This window comes from Orcinus orca, chromosome 2 (assembly GCF_937001465.1).
Source record: "Orcinus orca chromosome 2, mOrcOrc1.1, whole genome shotgun sequence".
Lineage (NCBI taxonomy): Eukaryota > Metazoa > Chordata > Mammalia > Artiodactyla > Delphinidae > Orcinus > Orcinus orca.
The window spans coordinates 158,194,848-158,213,993 of NC_064560.1; the positions used below are offsets into that span (position 1 = coordinate 158,194,848).

Below are 19,146 nucleotides of genomic sequence, written 5' to 3' on the forward strand. Positions count from 1 at the left end.
TTGGTTGAGAACTGAGCTTTTCTCACTCAACAAGAACCGAGTGGCTTCACTGCAATGGGTGTCTGCTTTTCCTTAGTGCTTTAGGTGGAACACTTACAAGCTCTTTTGACAGTCTCAGGACAAGAATACATAATTCAATATGTTGTCTATAGCACGGGGCCCTGCCCGAGTTTAAGTGGGCCTCAGACATGTCAGGTGAATGGATGATGTCAATCTGCACGTGGGCTATGGCCAAGCCAGAGCAGGAATGAGGCCAGGTGAACCTAAGCAGATTGAAGCCATAGTTACAGGTGATGGGGGGTGGGGTCAGAGTTCAGCCTGCTCTTTGCCTCTCAGATCTGCCTCCAGCCCTGCTCTCACTAGATCATATCTGATTCCTATGGAGAAGAGAAGGTGGCAATAAAAACTCAAGAGCAGAAGCACTGAAGATTGTAAAACCCTGGGGTGTGTAACACAGTCAGGAGAGAGGCTGTCTCCTCATTTGCCAGGGCAACCCTGGCACAGAGAGGGCTCCAGGCACGGGGATGAGCCTGTGGGGCAGCTCTAAGCTGGGTGGCACTACACCCAGTGCAGTGTGGAGATCATGCTGCTTGGTGGAGAACTGCAGGGTCCGGCTAGCATGGGTGATGCCCAGCCTGAGCAGGCTTGTTTAGGAGCACGTATTAGAGGTGCCAAGGGATCAACGTGGGTGGAGGGCTACTTTGCAGCAAGCTGGAGATCACGGGTCACAGCTGGGGCCAAGAGGTAGTGAAATTTGGGCTATGGTTATTCCCAATTAGATTGTTTTTGGCCAGGAAGAGATCTAGGCACTTTTAATTAGGGTGTTTTGGTCTTATGGAAAGACTGCTATTGATTTCTACTACTCAATTTAGCACAGGTTATGAGCGGTCATAACTACACATTTTTGGTCTTCAAAAGTAGAATTTAAAGGATAACAGTTAATGTTTGATCTTTCTCGTGAGTGTTTCCTGTCTAGTTGAAGAGCTCCCCTTAGGGGCCTGGGCCAGAGTAGAAGAAGATGACCCAATGTCTTTGTGGGAACGAAAACAAGGGCATTCTTTTTCCCTCCTAAGACTTGCAGTGCTGTTTCAGACTATGTCACCTTGATAAATAAGGTCAACTGAGGGGCGGCAGATGTCCTGCAGGTCCAGTATGGCAGGTGAACATGGAGTAGGCAGAGGGTGCTGTTACCGGGTGGAACGGGGGGAGAGGAGCAGAACGAAAGGGGTTTGATTCTGAGCAGAGACACTGAGTCATTGGGTGTTTGTTGTTGTTCAACTGCTTGGTGAGGAAAGAGTGGGCTTGTTATATTGAGGTTCCTCTCACATTAAATGAAAGCGCAGCTGGAAAGTGGGAGCCCCCCAGCTGCTCAGGTGAAGCAGACAGCCTCAGAGTCATGGGGAGTTGGGAGACAGAACATGAGAAACACTCCAGGTGGCTATTTCTTCGTCATCTGCTAGGCACAGCCTACTTAGCAGGGCTACCTCGTCCTGTTCTGTCATCTTCTCTTTCTCGGTGAGGGTTTCCCATCTCAAACTCATTCTCCAGACACGACCAGAGTAGACTGTTTAGAATGCGGATGTAAGCCTGTCACCTCCCTGCTTAAAGATCATTAAGTGGATTTGAAAGCCAATCCCCTCAACGTGGCGTTCCAGGCCCTCCGTGACCTGCTGCCCTCCCGAATGACATCTCCTTCCTTCCTCCCCAGTTCCTTCTGCACTTGGTGCTCCTGCCATTTTGATCCACTTTGAGTCCCTCGCATCCCCCATCCACTCTCCCCCCCGCCTGACACACTGTGCCACACATGGAACACAATAACATCATACAGTACATCATGGAGAATGGACAAGGCTACTTGAGGATCCGTGGTGATCAGCTCAGCACTTAACCCATGGGAGCCATACTAGCTGGATAGCTCTGATCTAATCAAGCAATAATCTGCAAAGAACTTTGCAACCATTAACCAACGTTAGGTAAGTTTGGGAAATAGAGGACAGGGGTACCCAAAGGAATAATCTTACTATGACAATTTAACTCTCCAAGGAGAGGTCAAGTGACATAGGAAATGGAAGGCAAAACCCAGGGCCACTTACCCAGCCAGAGCCCTGCCATCCCGCAGAGACAGCCCCATGGCAGAGCTGCAAACGAGGACCAGTGCTCCACCTTGGTGAGATACAGGATGACCGGGGTGAAGGAGATGAAGATTAAGTTGAAGAAACCCAAAGTGGAGACAAAGTGTGCTGCTTCACCAAAGTTGGCACTTCCGAGAAACATCTTAAACAAAACCTAGAACGAGAAAGGAACTCATTAGCCACACAGTCAGGGACATTGTTGTATCAGAAAGGCAATTTCTACATCACGAACTAACTGGCCCAGGGTTTATGCTCTATGTCTTCTTATCCCACCGTCTCCATGGCACTAAATGTGCTGTTGAGATAAGGAATTCAAATGCCCTCTAGCCTTCATATGAAACAGCAAATACCATAAAATGAATTCCACTTTCTGTGCCACAGGGATACTGCACGCTGGGAAAAACACCACCATCAGTTATGGCTATGGCGTGGATGATAAATAAGAGTGCAGACAAGCCCAGAAACATCTAGGATTGAGGTGCCGTCAGTTCTTCTCTTCAAGCATGGGATTCATTTTACCCTTATTTTGACAGGTACTGAAAACTAAATTGGACAGAGAGAGCCTATCATTATATTACTGAGAGAAATAGTAACAATGCCATGGATTTATAAGCACTTTTCTCTCTGAGCCTAAAATATTTTCACAAGTACCGTATTCTCCAGATTTAAAAAAAGATGGTCTTTGTTTTCTGGATTATAAATCTGTGTGTAGAAAAAGATGGCAAGGAGACATATATAGCTAACCTAAATCACACATCAGGCTGGGGAGGAGCCAGTTCTCTGGTCCGTATTTCTTGGCTTTTTAACCCCTCTGCTTCCTTTATTAATCCTTAAACAATGTAGCACAGAGTATCTCTTTTCTATGGTGCACATACGATTTTGTGCATGTCAGCAAAATATTACCACTCCCAGAATGAATACATCTGTAACATGGTCAGGAGAATTCTCTCTATAAAAGAGCCATCCCAGGCATATAGCAAGTCCGGGTATTGCTTTTAATTTCAACTAAACGTATCATTTTTTTTCTCTTGAGAGACTTAAGAGAACTTGAGCACGTGCTCATGGTATTTGGTCACATCACACATCTCCGTGGAGTCTCAGTTGGAGGCAAGTTAGACACCAATGGTGATTGAGTGAACACCTGTCAAGCTTGTCACAGAATCAGTGGGCGAGGAAATGTCGATATGGAAATAGACACAATGTCCTCTGAGCGGCAGAGTTGATGAATAATCGGAACAGGCATCCGGGGGGGATGCAAAGGGCATTTTCTGCCTTTCAGAGAGGATTTTCTCATTGAAACCCCAAGAGAGGTGAAAGTGGAACAGTTCTTTAGCTACATCCAGAAAGTTGGCTCTGAAAAGTGGAGCTTCTGTGAATAACCTTTTAGATCTGCTCTCTTAATCCTCACTTCTGAAGTCAGGGACAGTGACTCCGAATAGAGCTTTCACTGATGACAGGCCACCCCAGGGGAGAAGGAACTGTGAGTACAAACCCAGAGTATCCATCAGAGAGGAAAAGAGGCTCTTCATTTAGCTCATAACACGGCACGGGGTTAATATGCAACAAACAGTAAACTCTCAAGGTATTTTTAACACCTCATTGTAGTTGAAATAATGACCTCAGGAGTTAATTAAAGAAACATAGGGGAGAAGTCTTCCTCGGCTCCTGCTATAACTGATGGATGATTTGGGAGGGTTCGGGGCATGGACCACGGGCTTTGGAGTTGACCAGTCCGAGTTTAAATCTTGGCTCTATCACTTCCTGGCTGGATGATCTTGGACAAGTTACTTAATCTTTCAAAGTCTCAGTTTCCTCATCTGGAAAGTGGGGATAAGTACCTATGCCTCATAAAGGTGCATTATTAACACAGGTGAAAATTTCTAGCAAGCACCCAGCCTGTAGCAAGTACTCGATAATTGGTACTTGTTATTATTTAAACCATCTTTTTTTTTTGCTAGTCAAGATTTTCTTTGTCCTTCCTTCTTTTATTACTTAAAAGTCTAAGTTACAAATGACAGTTGAGTACATAAGGAAGTGCACAAAATACCTTATACAGTGCAGATGTCGAGGCCGAGCCCACTGCAAATGCTACTCCTATGATGGAATCAGCGTGGAAATTATCTGCATACGCCATCATGACGATGCCAGTGATTGCCATTATTGCGGCAACTATCTATCAAGTAGAATGCAAAGAGAAAAAATTTTTTAATTGATGCCTCCATACCCCAGAGAAGCAATTGAAGGCTTCGTGGGAGTTGCTACATGCTTCCTCAAACCCAATTACCTCTTGTACATCACTGTTTAAATGTAGGAAAGGTCAGTATTAGCAAGAAATCCGTATGCTCGTGAGACATCCAGGCAGAAAATATAGAAGCTGCTCAAATTCTAAGTAAGGGCTAGTAATTGTAGTTTAATTTTTAGATCAACTTCCTAGAGATTAATACCCATAGTGGTGAAATAAATTTAATAGGAAGTCACTTCTTAGCATTTTCATCTGTACCCTGTTCTTTTTCCTCAGACAATTTAGCATACATTTTAATCAGCTCCTTGGATCAATGCATGTTTCTGAACATCTCCACATAACCAGAACTTGATTATGGAGACATAATATTGATGCAGCTAGGAGGACACTTTTAGGCCAAAGTGAAAAAAGGAAAGAGAATAATCTTTCAGAGTGATTTATAAGGAGCGAGCTGAGTTTGCACTGTCACTTGGAATATCAAACGGAGGCTAGTTCTTCTTTTTGTTTACATGCAAATTAAGCCACAGAAAGATAATTTCATTCAATTATTCTAGAGCATTAGCTGTATAAAGTGAAATAGTAAGAATTTGATTGAAATCATAATGGTTGACTGTAAATTAATATGATCCTTGGTATATTGCAAACAGGAGTCCACTTCCTTTGTGAAATGCTGCTTGGCATCTCTTTAATTTACCTTGAACTGGTTCTACTGGAAAACATTTTAGAGCTACAATAAACAGTAAAATGACAACCCTGGAATAGGAAACACTATGTCATTTCCTTGTGAAATAGTCTCACTGACTTTAAAATCATGATGCAACTTTGTGGGAAATTTAAATCTACCTGGTGATCAATTTTGTTAAGCTTCAGTTCTGAGTATTCGCAAGCAAATCAGTTCCTCTGTAGATAGATTTCTCACATGTGGGATATTTTTTGACCCTTTGAAATATTATTAGTGAATTATTCATTACAACAAAATGTAGATCTTCAACATGCAACTGTAGACTTGCTGAAGGCCAGTGCAAAGTATGATAACGATGGCACATATAATTTAGATGCTGTTAAAGCATTTCTTTTGTTAATGACCACCCAAAGCAAGGGCACAGCTGGTTTCAGAGCCAGCTCCATACTAAAGCGTCTTTTATGAAAAGCAGCAGGAGTACTTGAGAACAGAAGCCGACTTGTCAGCAGTGAAAAACTGTCTTCATAAAGCGTTATCCAGGAGGCTGCTTGGTGTGTGTGGGGGTCATTGCTCTTGCTGACTGAGTATCACAGTCTCTAAACCTTCTAGCCATGTGTTCCAGTTAGACTGTGCCTCAAACTATAGGGAATAGAATTTAATACAAATGCACACAATGTGAGGTGTCAAGGAAATTTTCCAAACAGGAAGTCATAGACTCATAAATAAACATGGTGAAGTGGTTACCTAGACCTGGGAATTCTGTGAGACTTATCATTTTCTTTGATTTGGGGATTTATAGTTCAACCAGGGATTTGCAACATTTCTTTGGGCAATCTGATGTCAGAGAAATGAAAAGTTACGTTAAACACTGGCAGTTTCTGACTTGTTCTTGTGTTAATTAATGTTCATAGGTTAAAGCATTCATGTTCACAGATACATTTCCCTCAAAATACTGAACTTGTAGGATAATAAATTTGAATTAATACTTGTTTTCTTTTTACCAAACATCAGATGTATTTTCTTAGTCAAAAAAATAGGTAGTTTCTTCAAGACAGGGGTAATAGAACACAGTGTTAATCCTAATGAAACTTTAACATGATGTGCTGTTTAATATTTAAAATTATTAAAATTATTCTATAATATACAATATCTGGGTTTAAGCAATTGTGTATAATATATAATTCTTGGCTTAGGGAATTCTGAAAACAAACAGTCCATACAAAAAATTTTAAAAAAAGGGAAAAACCAAAAACACTGTCTGGAAAGTGTTGAACATTTAATACCATTATCCCCAGGATATGACCCGGTTGGGAACACTTTCTTTTCTGAGTCAGCCATTAGTAAAAATACATATGCACTGTATTTATTTCTATTATAAGTTTTCTCAAGATAGGAATTGGACGTGGACATAGCTTACATAATTTTATAGCAATTCAGAATTATTGTCATGATGAGCGTCTTAAAGGTCTCCATTACATTTTATATTTAAGTGCTTGTGAAAATATTAGCTCAGACCACTTAAATTGTCATATCAATTATACCAGTGTCTCTTTGAATTGCGGTCACGGAGAGAAGCATTTTTCACTTCAGGGGGCCAGACAGTGCTGTTAGTTAAGTTCCAAAAGCATGAAAATCTGAATACTTCCAATGTTAGAAAAATTCCTCTCTATGGTATGAACAGGTATTTATAGGTTAATAATTTATAGGTTATATAGGTTACCTGGAGGGAAAAGAGAAAGTATTTTCCACATTTCTATTTAAATTTCACAGCTATCTGATAGAACAAGTTCTCTATGGCCATGTTTAAAATTTTTTTTTCAGTATGTTTCTTATCTACACAGTTGGAACTAAGGGAAGGGAGCTCAGCTAATCTAGAAAATGCAGGGAAGTGTTGGGTGGCAGGCTCATTTGGAGTGGTTGTTTGGATGATCTTAGAGTGGTTCTGCCTGGAACTATTGGTTAATTGCAGAGTAAATATTCTTGAGATTTCTGGAGAATATGTAACCCAAGCACAGGTCTGAGTCATGTGCGTTTTCAGAAGTAATCAATCGTTAAGGAAAGATTACTAGTCTGTCTTCTCAACAAAAAAAGTACAAAATGATTCTTCTTGTGCTCAGGATGCTGGAAATGTACCTGCAGGAAGCCAGCGCTTTAAGTACCGTGTCAGAAGGGCTCACGTGTGACATCCACGTGCTGACAAACACACAATGCTTCTGAGCACATTGGCGTCCACATGAGGGACTCCTCTGCTGATGGTGCCACGTCATGGGACCACCTGCTTGGCTTCAGAAAAACATGGCTCTCCTCACAACCTACTCCAGTTGCAGCCCCATAACCAACCAGAGGTGTCTAAATAAGATGGAAACCCACCACAAGCGTTACTTGAATCTGACCTGGGTGAAAATGTTAGTAACCATAGTGATCGTAAAGCGGCCGATGCCTCACTTTTAACCTTCTAAACCTCTGGGTTCTCTCGCGTCATGGTGTGCCCACCTGGGGTGAATACCCTGAGGAAGAGGATTTATTTAGCCCATTATCTTTGCGTGCTCCTTGAGCGACATCACCACCTGAGCCAACTACCTTCCTCTGTGGGCTCACTTCCCTCCCAGAGTCTCTGCGTCAACTCTCAGGGCCAATCAGAGGGGGACCATGAGGGGGACCTGTTCCTAGAGCCCAAAGAGGGCTTTAACAGTAAACATTTGGTGATCTCACTGAAATGTGTACTACCTGTGGCCCTGCCTGAAAGCAAGGTTTCTTTCCCATCCCAAAGAATTAGTTTGTATAGATAAAACCTAGAGAAATAGCTGGCTTTTGGCTGATTTTTGTTTTCTTTTATCTTCATTGTTTTCCTCTTTTGACTCAGGGCCTCAAAACCCAAAAGGGTCCAGCCCTTCTCTGGATCTCCAGGAGGGTTTATGAACCTCATTACAGTCACTGTGTTTCCCACTGACGAACGATTTCCAGAACTATCATTCGCATAACAATATCAGCTCTTCTAGGATTCAGGGTATTGAGATGAACCTTTAACTGCTTCTCTTTCTAACTGTAACCCAAACATCTTTCCTTAATTTGCCGTGTGGTTAACCCTGTTTCTGGAGCTGGATGGAGCAGGTAGGAGCTTCCCCGGCTTTCAGTGGACCTTGAATCCCAAGCCTACATCAGGCTCTGAAATGGGGGGGCCTCAAAGCTATACTGCTGGCCAGACTGCACTCAAGTTCAAGACTCAAGGTTAGCAGCTGAAGGTGGGATACACATTCATAGTCTGGCCAATGAGACCTGCACTGGTGATCATCCTTCTTCCCTCTGAGTGTATTTGGATAGAGTCCATTTTCAGGGAACCATGGCTACACAGAATCCTTAAACTTGTCCACATGTTACATTTAAGCTTCCATAAAGAAGAGCCATCTGTTTTACTCAGAGCCACTGAAATTGGACAAGAGTTGACGTGTGAGAAATGAAAGAGGTGGGCAGTCCACAGCTGTCCGGATACTCTGTGTGTGTGTGTGTGTGTGTGTGTGTGTGTGAGGGGGAGGTGGGTGGGTCCCTGGGTCGGGGCAGGTCAAGCCTGAGACTCAAACTAAGATTCCCATCCTCCACCCCACTGCCACACACATACACATCTGTTTTTATATAAAAAAAAACCCATCTGAAAATGATCCCAAAGGAAGACCAGGATGGAAGAGAAGGAAAGAAATCCCGGAAGGAAAGACTCCAGAGTACGTGTGGAAGGTAGATGAGACCTATTGACTGCACCTTGTTGACAGGGGTTATGGGTTCCTTGAGGGCATAAAATCGGAGAGCCTTCCCAACTCAGCTTTCCCCTCCCTGTATTCATGAATCATTCTCCTGCCAAGAGGAGGATGAAAGGGGAAGAGCCCCACTACCCATCCTCTACTGCCTCCAGAGGGAAGCATGAAGGTTCTAGACAGAGCAGTCTGCACTTCCCAGGAATGAAGAGTTAACTGCAGAAATGCCAATCAGAGGCAAGATGGAAACAAGATTGTCTTGAATCTTATCTAAATATGTAATATTGGCACAAACCAGTAGCAGCTCAGCTCCAGGGTCCTGATTGATTTAGAGTGCCCTGGAGCCCAATTTGAATTCAGAGAAGAGCAGTTTAAGCAATGAAAGATTCCATTTAACTGTCATACCCCAGTCAGTTCTTGGCGGATGGAGGAAAGTCTCCAAAAGTTTGGGAAACTAAACACATAAGGACCCAATTATACCTAGAAAATAGGTGGCTACCAAGCTGAAGGGGGGGACACAAATTCATTTCCTCAATCTGCTATAAAAGTTGGGGTCTGCTGAACCATTCATCGCCCACCAATTTTCTTCACATGTTCAAGGAAATTTGAAAATGAACAAACATTTTCAATTAATAATATAAAAATAAGGGGGGACAAGATCTGAAAGAAAGGGTGTTACTTTTCTAGTCTGACATTTACTTTTCATTGGAGTGAAATGGATGCCAGTGATAGAGAAGAAAACCTGAAGCAGTGGCTCATTTTTTTTTTTTTGAGGAGAACCTTTTTTTATTGATATTCTGTGATCAATATCAATGTCATTGATATTCAGTGATATTCTTGTTCTGATGAATTTAAGAATGCTAGCTAAACAAAACAGGATCTTGGAGATGGGAAAAACACCCATCTTCAATGCTGCAAGAGCTGGATTCTCACTTAGCAACATTTTTGCAATTAAAAAGAAAGGTCTTTTAAAGAAGTTTACTAATTTCCACATGATTATCATACATCAGCTGTAAGCAACTACTTATGAGTTTTTTTTAACACACCAAAACTCACCAGCAAACTGGCTGAAAGAATTTCATAATAGAAAACTAAATGTATGGCAGACTACCGTTCCATCTGTGATTCAATCAAAATTCCAAGGAAACTAAATATTAACAAGTTATTCAAAACATATAATTAGTTTTTATGGGAGCATTGCTAATGCTGGCCAACTGGTGCTCCAGATAAACCCGTATTTACTGATATTATAATTTAAAGCATCCTTTATTCGGTTCATCGTGTCATTTTGACGTGAAAAATAGAAGTAGGGGGGCTTCCCTGGTGGCGCAGTGGTTGAGAGTCCGCCTGCCGATGCAGGGTACGCGGGTTCGTGCCCCGGTCTGGGAAGATCCCACATGCCGCGGAGCGGCTGGGCCCGTGAGCCATGGCCACTGGGCCTGCGCGTCCGGAGCCTGTGCTCGGCGACGGGAGAGGCCGCAACGGTGAGAGGCCCGCGTACCGCAAAAAAAAAAAAAAAAAAAAAAGAAGTAGGGGAGGCCATATGTTTTATCTTAAGGGTGATAATTCTTGGGGTCATGCAAATGAGAATCATAATCCCCAAACTATCTTTTTCTGAGCTACTGAAGACTTAGAATGAGTCAGAAATATACATTTTGATTTGATGACTGAAAGCAACCCTTTAACTATTAAAAAAAAAGAGTAGTCCAAGTGGGGTGGCATCTACAGGCTGTGTCCTATTTATGGGTGTAGGCAATAAGAGCTGCATTTATGTTGTCAGTATTGTATTTGTCCTCCTCTAATTTCTCAAATGACCTAATTATACATGTTCTCAATATGTCTCAGAAGGAAAAGAACTGCTGATATGGTCAAAAGGCAAAATGCTGAATATGTTTCAGTGCTTCTTATATTCCATGGCCTGATTATGGGCATTATTAAAATTACACCTTGACATTCTTCTAGAACATGGCATTAAACACTTCCTAATGTTCCACAGTGAGAAGTAAAGCACCTCCTGTCATTTAAAAAAAAAATACCTGACTTCTCCCAGCATGCCTGACATTAATACTTACTATTTTGTCATTATGATGTCTTAATTTATGTATTTACTTGTTAACCACTACTTATTGGCTACTCAACAATTTTTCTATCAGGTCTTATTACTTACAGATGCTGTATTAGTTTCCTGAGGCTGCTGTAACAAATTACCACAAACTTGGTTACTAAAAACAGCAGAAATCTATTCTCTCATAGTTCTGGAGGCCAGAAGTTCAAAAGTGGGCAGGGCCACGCTCCCAACAGCAACTCTGGGAGAGCATAATATTACATTCCTGCCTCTTCCAGGTTCTGGCGGCTGCCCTGGCTTTCCTGGGCTTGTGGCTGCATCACTGCAATCTCTATCTCTGTGGTCACATTGCCTTCTCCTCTTCTGTGTGTCTTTCCTGTGTGTGTCTTTTATAAGGATACTTGTTATTGGATTTAGGAGCTACCCAGATCAACCAGGATGATCTCCTCTTTGCAAAATCCTTAAGTTAATTATGTCTGCAAAGACTATTTTTCCAAGTAAGGTCACATTCACAGGTTCTGGGGATTAGAGTGTGGACACCTTATTGGGGGCCACCATTAAACCCACCACAGATGCAAATTTTAAGATAGAAATGCTTTGTAGCTTCTAGGCAGATTTCCTAAATCTGCCATTTAAATGTTACACAGCTGAGCTTTTCCCCCTAAAAGTCCTCAAATAAACATCAAGCTTCTTTTGATATGACCCCTTGCATAAGTAAGTTCCATGGTTAAATGCATTCATTCACTCTAATACAATTGATTTGCTCACTGGTAAATCTAATAGTGAACATATCTATTTCCTTTTGGTATTTACATGACACTGAAAGAGCAGAAAAGCCCCTAAATCTCCTTTCTTGCCCTCTCTTCTGACAAGGCCCTCCAAATACTCATGGGTGATCCAACGTGGTAGTAGATAGACAAGAGAAAGATCTTGTAAGCATGAGTTCATTCACTATATCCTTAAATATGTAGAGTCTCTACTTTGTCCCTTGTATCATTCTAGGTGTTAGAGGTAGAGGTAGAACTAGTTTCATGGGCATATGACCTGTGCAGATGCAGTGGGCTCCCTGATGTTGCCATGTTGAAACTATTCACAATTTTTTTTTTTTTTTTTTTTTGCGGTACGTGGGCCTCTCACTGTTGTGGCCTCTCCCATTGCGGAGTACAGGCTCCGGACGCGCAGGCTCAGCGGCCATGGCTCACGGGCCCAGCTGCTCCACGGCATGTGGGATCCTCCCGGACCGGGGCACGAACCCGTGTCCCCTGCATTGGCAGGCGGACTCTCAACCACTGCGCCACCAGGGAAGCCCTAGTCACAATTTTTTTCAACAGGAGGCCTGCATTTTCACTTTTCACTGGGGCCCACAAATTATGTAGCCCAAGCTGAATGGATCAGTGAGCAATGTAAAGAAGGTTCTTGTTCTCAAGTACTTGTCAGGGCACGTGATGGTGGACAGACAGTACCAATGCTTCATGTGTGAAAACATGATGCTAAGCCCTTTGGGTGTGAAATCTAAGATTAGTTTTGGAGAATGAGTATGGGACCACATCTGGTATAGTTTAATGGTATCATGGACTGATTCAGTTTCTTGTGTTGTCTTCTGCTGTAGCTTTTCACTTGTTCATGTCAAGTTTCAGTTCTGAATTTCTGAGCAGCATTTCCCAAGATACAACCAGAATTAGCTAATTGGCTATTAAGATGAAGTTTTCAGGATGATACCTGTCACAAACTCTCTCTAATATAAACATGAATTTCAGCATTTAGCAGGGCAAGGACCCTGGAATCATTGCAACAGGAGCAATATTTTGATAGCAAAACGTGTTTCAAATCCAGTCTTGGACATCTCTTTCGGAGAACAATAATTGTGTGATGTTTATCTTCTGGAAGAAGGCTATTCATTTGGACTTCCTTTCAAAGAACTGTTTACTCAATATTTTCATCATGGTGGCATACCAGATTATATGAATGAGGTCTGGCTCCTTACATCTGCGTGGTTTTCCATCAATCTAACAAAGATCAGGCATACAAAAAAAATTTTATTTTTAAATCCATGTTACCTGTGAAAGGGATAAACTCAGAACTGAAGTGGCTGGTGGAAGTTTAATGCAGTTCAATTAAGGATTTGTGCCCCAAAGTAAGAGTTATTGCTTTTAGTTCCATATCTAGTTAGTCACACTAGATATATAGCCACTTTTAACAGCATCGTGCCATTACTGGTGACTTTAATTACTGTTTGGTAACCTTATCTACTTCCACCAATATTAATTAAATCCATCTCTGGGGGGAAAAGACATGAGGGAGTTGTCCCAACATATGTTGATTGGAAAAAAAGCAAATCGTAATCTTTACTGTGGCTAATTTTCTCAGACCCTTCTTTCCCGAGGACAGAAGGAGTTGATCACACCATTAATTCTAAGAAAAGAACTTCTTTTCCCTGAGTGCCTCCTGTTGAAATCAGCGGACTGATTCCAATGGAAACAATCTCTTTATCTTCTCATGATGTTGTAACTGCCTGGGCGTCCTAACGCAACTTCAAATTTCAATCTGTACTCAGAACCAATGGGAAAAGTTTTGCAGAAACTCCACAAAACAAAGCAGCTCTCCTGATACCAAGGATCTATGATTAAATGCGGCCTTACGCATTGAATCAAGTGTGCCATTACCCTCACTCCCATGAACCTGTCTTTCAGCACGATCCACGACAGCAAGAAGACAAAGGCTTTGTTACAACAGAACAGAGCAGAGACATCTGTGGCTGTCAGCTTCTTTAAAGCCAGTAAATACAGGTAATTAGTCAAAGTCCATAGAATAGAAAAGGGAGCAGTTCTTTTAAGAAAGAGCTTCAATGTCAGACCATCTTCACCAAAAATTCGACTGCATTCCCTAGAGAAGAAATAGAGGTTAATAGTCAGGTATCAATTTTAACACATCTTGTGTAGACTAACTCTTGACAGCCATTTTTAGCCAAGAGCACAAACCCTGAAGACCCATCATTCATCTGTGGAACCTACTGAACCCAGTTCTGCCACCTACGGGCTGTGAGTGCAAAGGGTTCCATGGAGGAGTCCACATCTCCCCAGGCACAGAGCTAAGCCTTTCCTACCCGTTCTCTGGAGATTCCTGGGGGTAGCCATTCTGCTGTTGCCAAACATTCTCAGAGAAGCCCGGAGAAGTCCAGAAATGAATGGTTGCTGGAATTACTAGCTATTCGAAGAGACAGATGATTCTTTCCCAGTGGACGAATACAACAGGGTCAAGATGGTTTGTACTGTTTGAATGGGCTACAGACCACATGCAGCCTCACGTATCACGTGTAGGCGTGCACAGCTTGGGATTTTATTATTCCTAAAACTTTATGCCTTTTTCTGACATATCTGCCCAATGGACAAATTTCTTTTTCCTCTAGCATTTTTAAGGCAGAAAAAAAATGAAGGAAGCATCTGTGATAACCCCCAAATGGTAAAATAAATAAATAAAATTCAGGTTGCATTTATGTTCAAACACCTGGCCATTCTGGAGGAATTGTCTGAATTCATTGTGTAAAAATAGTCATTTCAGTTAAATCTTTGATTTGCTTGGTTTCTGACTAAATTGATTATTTAGCCCAAAGGATTGTTTTAATCAAAATGTTGAAGCTAGCGATACATATAGGCAACATCAAAAGTGATAGAATAGCAGTGCCTTTTTGATTATGGACTGAAAACAGGCTCTGAAAATTCAGCTTTATTTTTTTCACTCAGTTGTACGTGAACATTCAAGCTTTCATTGGGCAACTATCTTGTGCCAGGCGTTGTATTTTCAAGAGTAGTATAAATATTCTGTTTAAAGCAACAAGTTATTCATATTTGCACATTTATAATGTTTATAAATCTATTTAAATGGCTCTATGTAATACTAGTTTCTGGTTTCTCTTCTAGCTCTTTCTGAAGAGAAATAATTATGCCTCAAAGTATTGCAAAGCAAAGTAATCTCCAGCCAGTGTTTGCCTCCCATGTATGAAGCAATGTACCCCATAGGAGGACCACATGGGGGGAGGGCGTGACAAAGTGGTGAGGCTCCAAGCACAGGGATACGGCTTTCAAAATCAAGCCTCATAGTAAACGTTGCTTCCAAGCAGCTGAGAGCACAGGGAATCATAGGCCAGTGATTCTGGGAAGGTTAAAAATGCATTTTGAACACATAGACAGTCATGGGGTGACTTTACTTTCATGTGGCAGACAACCAACATGGAAAGACTTTTGTAAAATGGAAATGGGATTCCCAAAGCTAAATTTTAACTTGAAGGAGACAAAACATCAATGAAGGGACTAAATAAGCCAGAGGCAAAGCCTTTTGCAAAGTAAACAGAAATTACACGTGCTCACACACACAGGTAAATGGATGGCCTCTCTGTTTTGTTTTATTGACGTGTAGTTGATTTACATTATTATAAAATGGATGGCCTGTTTTGTATTACTGAAGTGTAGTTGATTTACAGTATTATAAAATGGATGGCCTTTCTAAAGCCCTACCTTTGAGATACTCAAATCAGAGTTACACACAGAGCAAGCAGCAGTTTTCATAGAGCAACTGGGCACACATTTTGTGTTCTGTACTTACAAAGGGATTTGCTCTGTGAGGAAGTCTGCCAGGGAGAGCTGGAGTGGAGAGTCGTGGGTTTATCCTGACATCTATAACTGCTGAATGTCCTTTAAAATACACGTTTATTAAGAACCACAACAAATCCATTTCTGATTAAAGTATTTCTTTTCTTATCACTGGTCTTAGCCAGTGATGGTTCTTCCTTCCCAGAGCCCACCATCATGCTGGGTAGAGTGCTCTCCAGCAAAGACTTTGGATTCAGGAGAGGGAACACCCAGCCCCATGGGGAAGCCAGTGGAGGCACATGGATGGGGAGAGTCCCCCAGGCAAAGGGCTGCTGCCCGGCAGAGGCTCTTGGCCTGGCTCATCCTGACCCCCAGGTATTGGCTTCCTCCTTGTTACCCTTTCTTCTTCCCTTCTCGTCTCACTGCCAACCTTCTCCCCACTTGTAACTGCTGTTACAAGAATTAATAAAAATGCTCTCCACTCAAACGCCGGTTCACCTGGGTAAAACCTTTTGCCATTTAGGCAGTAAGTGCTGGGAAATGTGATTTTCTTTTTTTTTAAAAAAGATGGATTTCTATGGAGAAGGAAATAACAATAGTAGGTCTCTCCTTGGGATGATGAGATCAGAATTTCTAGACAAGAGGCATTGACAGGAGGCAAAACTTGGAAAGAAGCTTAGAAGTCGGGGGACACTAATAACGTAACTATGCTCATCATTGTTCCAGCAGCTACTAGTTATGGAACCCTTTCTGTATGTACATCTTAAGCACATTTCATAGCTTCCTGACGCATGGCAAATTTATCTTTGGCTCTAGTTTCATGCTTTCTAGAGATTTTTTCCCTTAAGAAATTACCCTTTGATACCCTTTTGATATACCATCAAAACTATGGTATATAATTTTTTTCTTCTTAAATTTCAAATTCACCTGAGGCAACTGAATTCTCTTGATAGTATATAAATGGAATGATTGACATATCAAAAACTACTTCCAAATGAACAATCCTTACCACCTAGATTTGATACCTTACTGAAAATTCTTTTGATGGTAGTGATAAGAAAAAGACTGGAAATGCTTTCATAGCATTCAAGAGAAAAGGAGGAAATAGGTATAGGGTCTGGCGCTATGGGACAAATCCTGTTTTCAGTCTTATATACTATATTTTCCCCTTGTTCTGCCACGAGAGCTTCAGGGGGTGCCTTCTTGGCAGATGGTGTTAACGAGTCTACAGGGAGAAAAGATCAAGGATCTCAGCATTTTCTGGCAATGTTTACCTCTCACGTGGAGGGGTTTTCATAATGTTTTCTGCTCGACAATAAAAGCTCTTTGATTCAGTTTCAGAAATGCGCAACTTCACACTAGGCACTGACAGGAGGAGGTGTCTTGTCAACTTACAGGTCTCACTAAATTCAGAGTTAGTTCAACATGAGAGATGCGGTGAAGATGAGACTCATTCCCCAAACAACACTTCTGTCAGCAGGAGCCTCTTGTAAATGTATTCTCTTCAATAAAACGGACTTGGCTTGCTTTGAGGTGTTCTGAGGTATTACTTCCCAGACTAAACTTTTGCTGTTTTTATCAGCACGTGTGTCTAAACCATAGGAACACATGCTATGGGTAAATGGAGGTATTTTCAAACAGGGAGAATTTTATTCTGATAATCATGTCCCTTGCAATCATGTATTAAATATTGTTATTAATAAAGATCTTATGCCCCAGCATCATGTCTACTTTGATGGGAAGAAATAGAAAGTATTTTTAGCAATCCCGAACAGGTATAAGGCTTTTTTCTTTCCTCCAAACCAGAAAACATTTATCATTCTTGAATTGGTTTTTGTTTCTTTAATGATAGCTGAACGTTCACAGACACACGTGGAAAATCAGCTCACAGGGTGACTTCAATACTCCCGGGCACTTCCAAGCTGGTGATAAATTGGAAGTTGAAGATTAAAGCCTTCACAGTGTCTTAAGTTTTCAAGGACAGTCTTATAATGCATCAATGGTAACAGTCACTCCTTCCTTTCATTAGGTAAAAGGGCAAGAAAGAAAGGTTATTTTGGCTCCTGCAATACAAATTTATTGTCATTTTGCTGAGGAGCAGTAAGTGGGTGAAGAAAACTGTCGCTCTCCCGCTGCCATCTGCTGAGGTCAAGACTGCTGTTTTCTCTTGGCGATCAGAGTGACCGTCCTGGAAGTTATTCCTTAGTTCTGGCTTTTCCTTTCAAGAAGCTGTCTGTTAGCACAGGACTTTGACCTGAACACTGCTTTTGCCTTCCTTGAGTGCTGTGCAGGGCTGGATGACATGTCTGCCAGCTTCCTGATCTCCCCAAGATGGGGCTGCAGAAGTCAGGTTTAGCTCCGAGCAACCACTAGAACCACGGCGCTATCAAGTTCATGGCTAGCGAACCAACAGACAAGGCTCTCTGTGCTCCTAGCCAGCAAAGAACAGCATCTTTTAAACTATCCCGAGGCCAAACTTCCCTTTACCTGAGACCAAGTCATTTCATCTGCTATAACACCACTGTGTCCAGAATACTGAGCAAATGTTTCTGTAATAATCTTATTAATACAGTTTCTTGGGTTTTTTTTTCTGGACTCGAGATCTTGGGTTGTTCTTTTAAAACGTGGCTAGAGATAAACTGATCTGAAATAAAATCTGGGTTCCATTATTTGTAAGTGTGTGACCGTGGACGAGTCCCTGAATCTCTCCAAACCTATTACCTCTTGTGTTAAAATGGGGATAACTAACACCGTCTTAAAACGTGGCTGTTACCACCAATGATGGTGAATAAGCTAAGATACACAAAAGCACCAGCACAGGGCCTGGCATGTTGTAGACACTTAATAATTTTGGGGGTGGTACCGATTCTGTTTCCTCATGTTAATATGTTTACTACCGACCTTAGATCCTGCCTCTCCACACTCCTCAACTCAACTCATATTCCAAAGAGATGAAATTACGCGTATTTGCATGAAATTATTTCAAACCATCTCCTACTGGCCATTTAACATGAAACCTACCTGAATTTTTTCATTGGAGATTGCTTTTCTTGAGCAGTGGCCAGATGACCAGAGTAATAGACTGGGAAAAACATAATGTTCCAGTTTGTTGAAAACCAAGTCATGAAAAATGGACAGTAGAAGTTCTTATAAGTAATTTTTACAATCTGTGTGGTTCCAACCCAAGACGATGACACTGACAGGATGATCAAAAGTCCCCAGATGGCCTTCAGAACCATAGACGTACAGGATAGGCAGCGAGCCTTGATTCTGTTTCCCTGGCTGCTCTCCTCAGGATGAGTCTGTGTTCCATCATCCCCTGCAAACAGGAAAGGAATACAAATGTGTGGAAATCAAGTTATAAACAGCAATCAAAAAGGCAGACAGTAGAATCACCAGTGTTCTGTTTTTTTCTCCTGCTCTCATTTGAAGAGACAGATAACTCTAGCTCATTTTCTGTCTGGAATCTGGAGTCTCTGCTCTGTAAGGTACAGTGTGTATCTGGACCCCTATCCAGGCTATGACGATGCTCATGGACTTGGTGGATGCTCTCTGTTCCTGGGTGTACCCTCCCCACTTCCTGGTGAGAGCATTACACATTTCAGCTCCAAAGGCTTTGGCCTTGGCCAAAACGTAACCTGCTTTGTCTAATCAAACGTAAACAGATGTGTGGTATGCCACCTCTCAGCAGAA

At 41.8% G+C, this 19,146-nt stretch overlaps 1 protein-coding gene and 1 long non-coding RNA gene across 4 annotated transcripts in view; one reads left to right on the forward strand and one right to left on the reverse strand.

Moving 5' to 3' along the window:
• Positions 1–19,146, forward strand: part of LOC117196404 (uncharacterized) — a 70,208-nt gene that overhangs the window by 46,979 nt on the left and 4,083 nt on the right. Inside the window, exons 2-3 of one of the 3 annotated variants that reach the window (XR_004476566.2) lie at positions 13,558–13,653; positions 15,635–15,828. The exons of 1 other annotated variant lie outside the window; for it this stretch is intronic. This is a non-coding gene — a long non-coding RNA (uncharacterized LOC117196404). The remainder of the gene's footprint in view (positions 1–13,557; positions 13,654–15,634; positions 15,829–19,146) is intronic. One more of the 3 variants, XR_004476567.2, reaches the window with a different exon arrangement.
• Positions 1–19,146, reverse strand: part of SLC35F4 (solute carrier family 35 member F4) — a 45,052-nt gene that overhangs the window by 5,678 nt on the left and 20,228 nt on the right. The window contains 4 exon segments of the mRNA XM_033404690.2: positions 2,094–2,286; positions 4,180–4,305; positions 13,531–13,750; positions 18,475–18,772. Coding sequence (XP_033260581.2) covers positions 2,094–2,286; positions 4,180–4,305; positions 13,531–13,750; positions 18,475–18,772 — 837 coding nt within the window.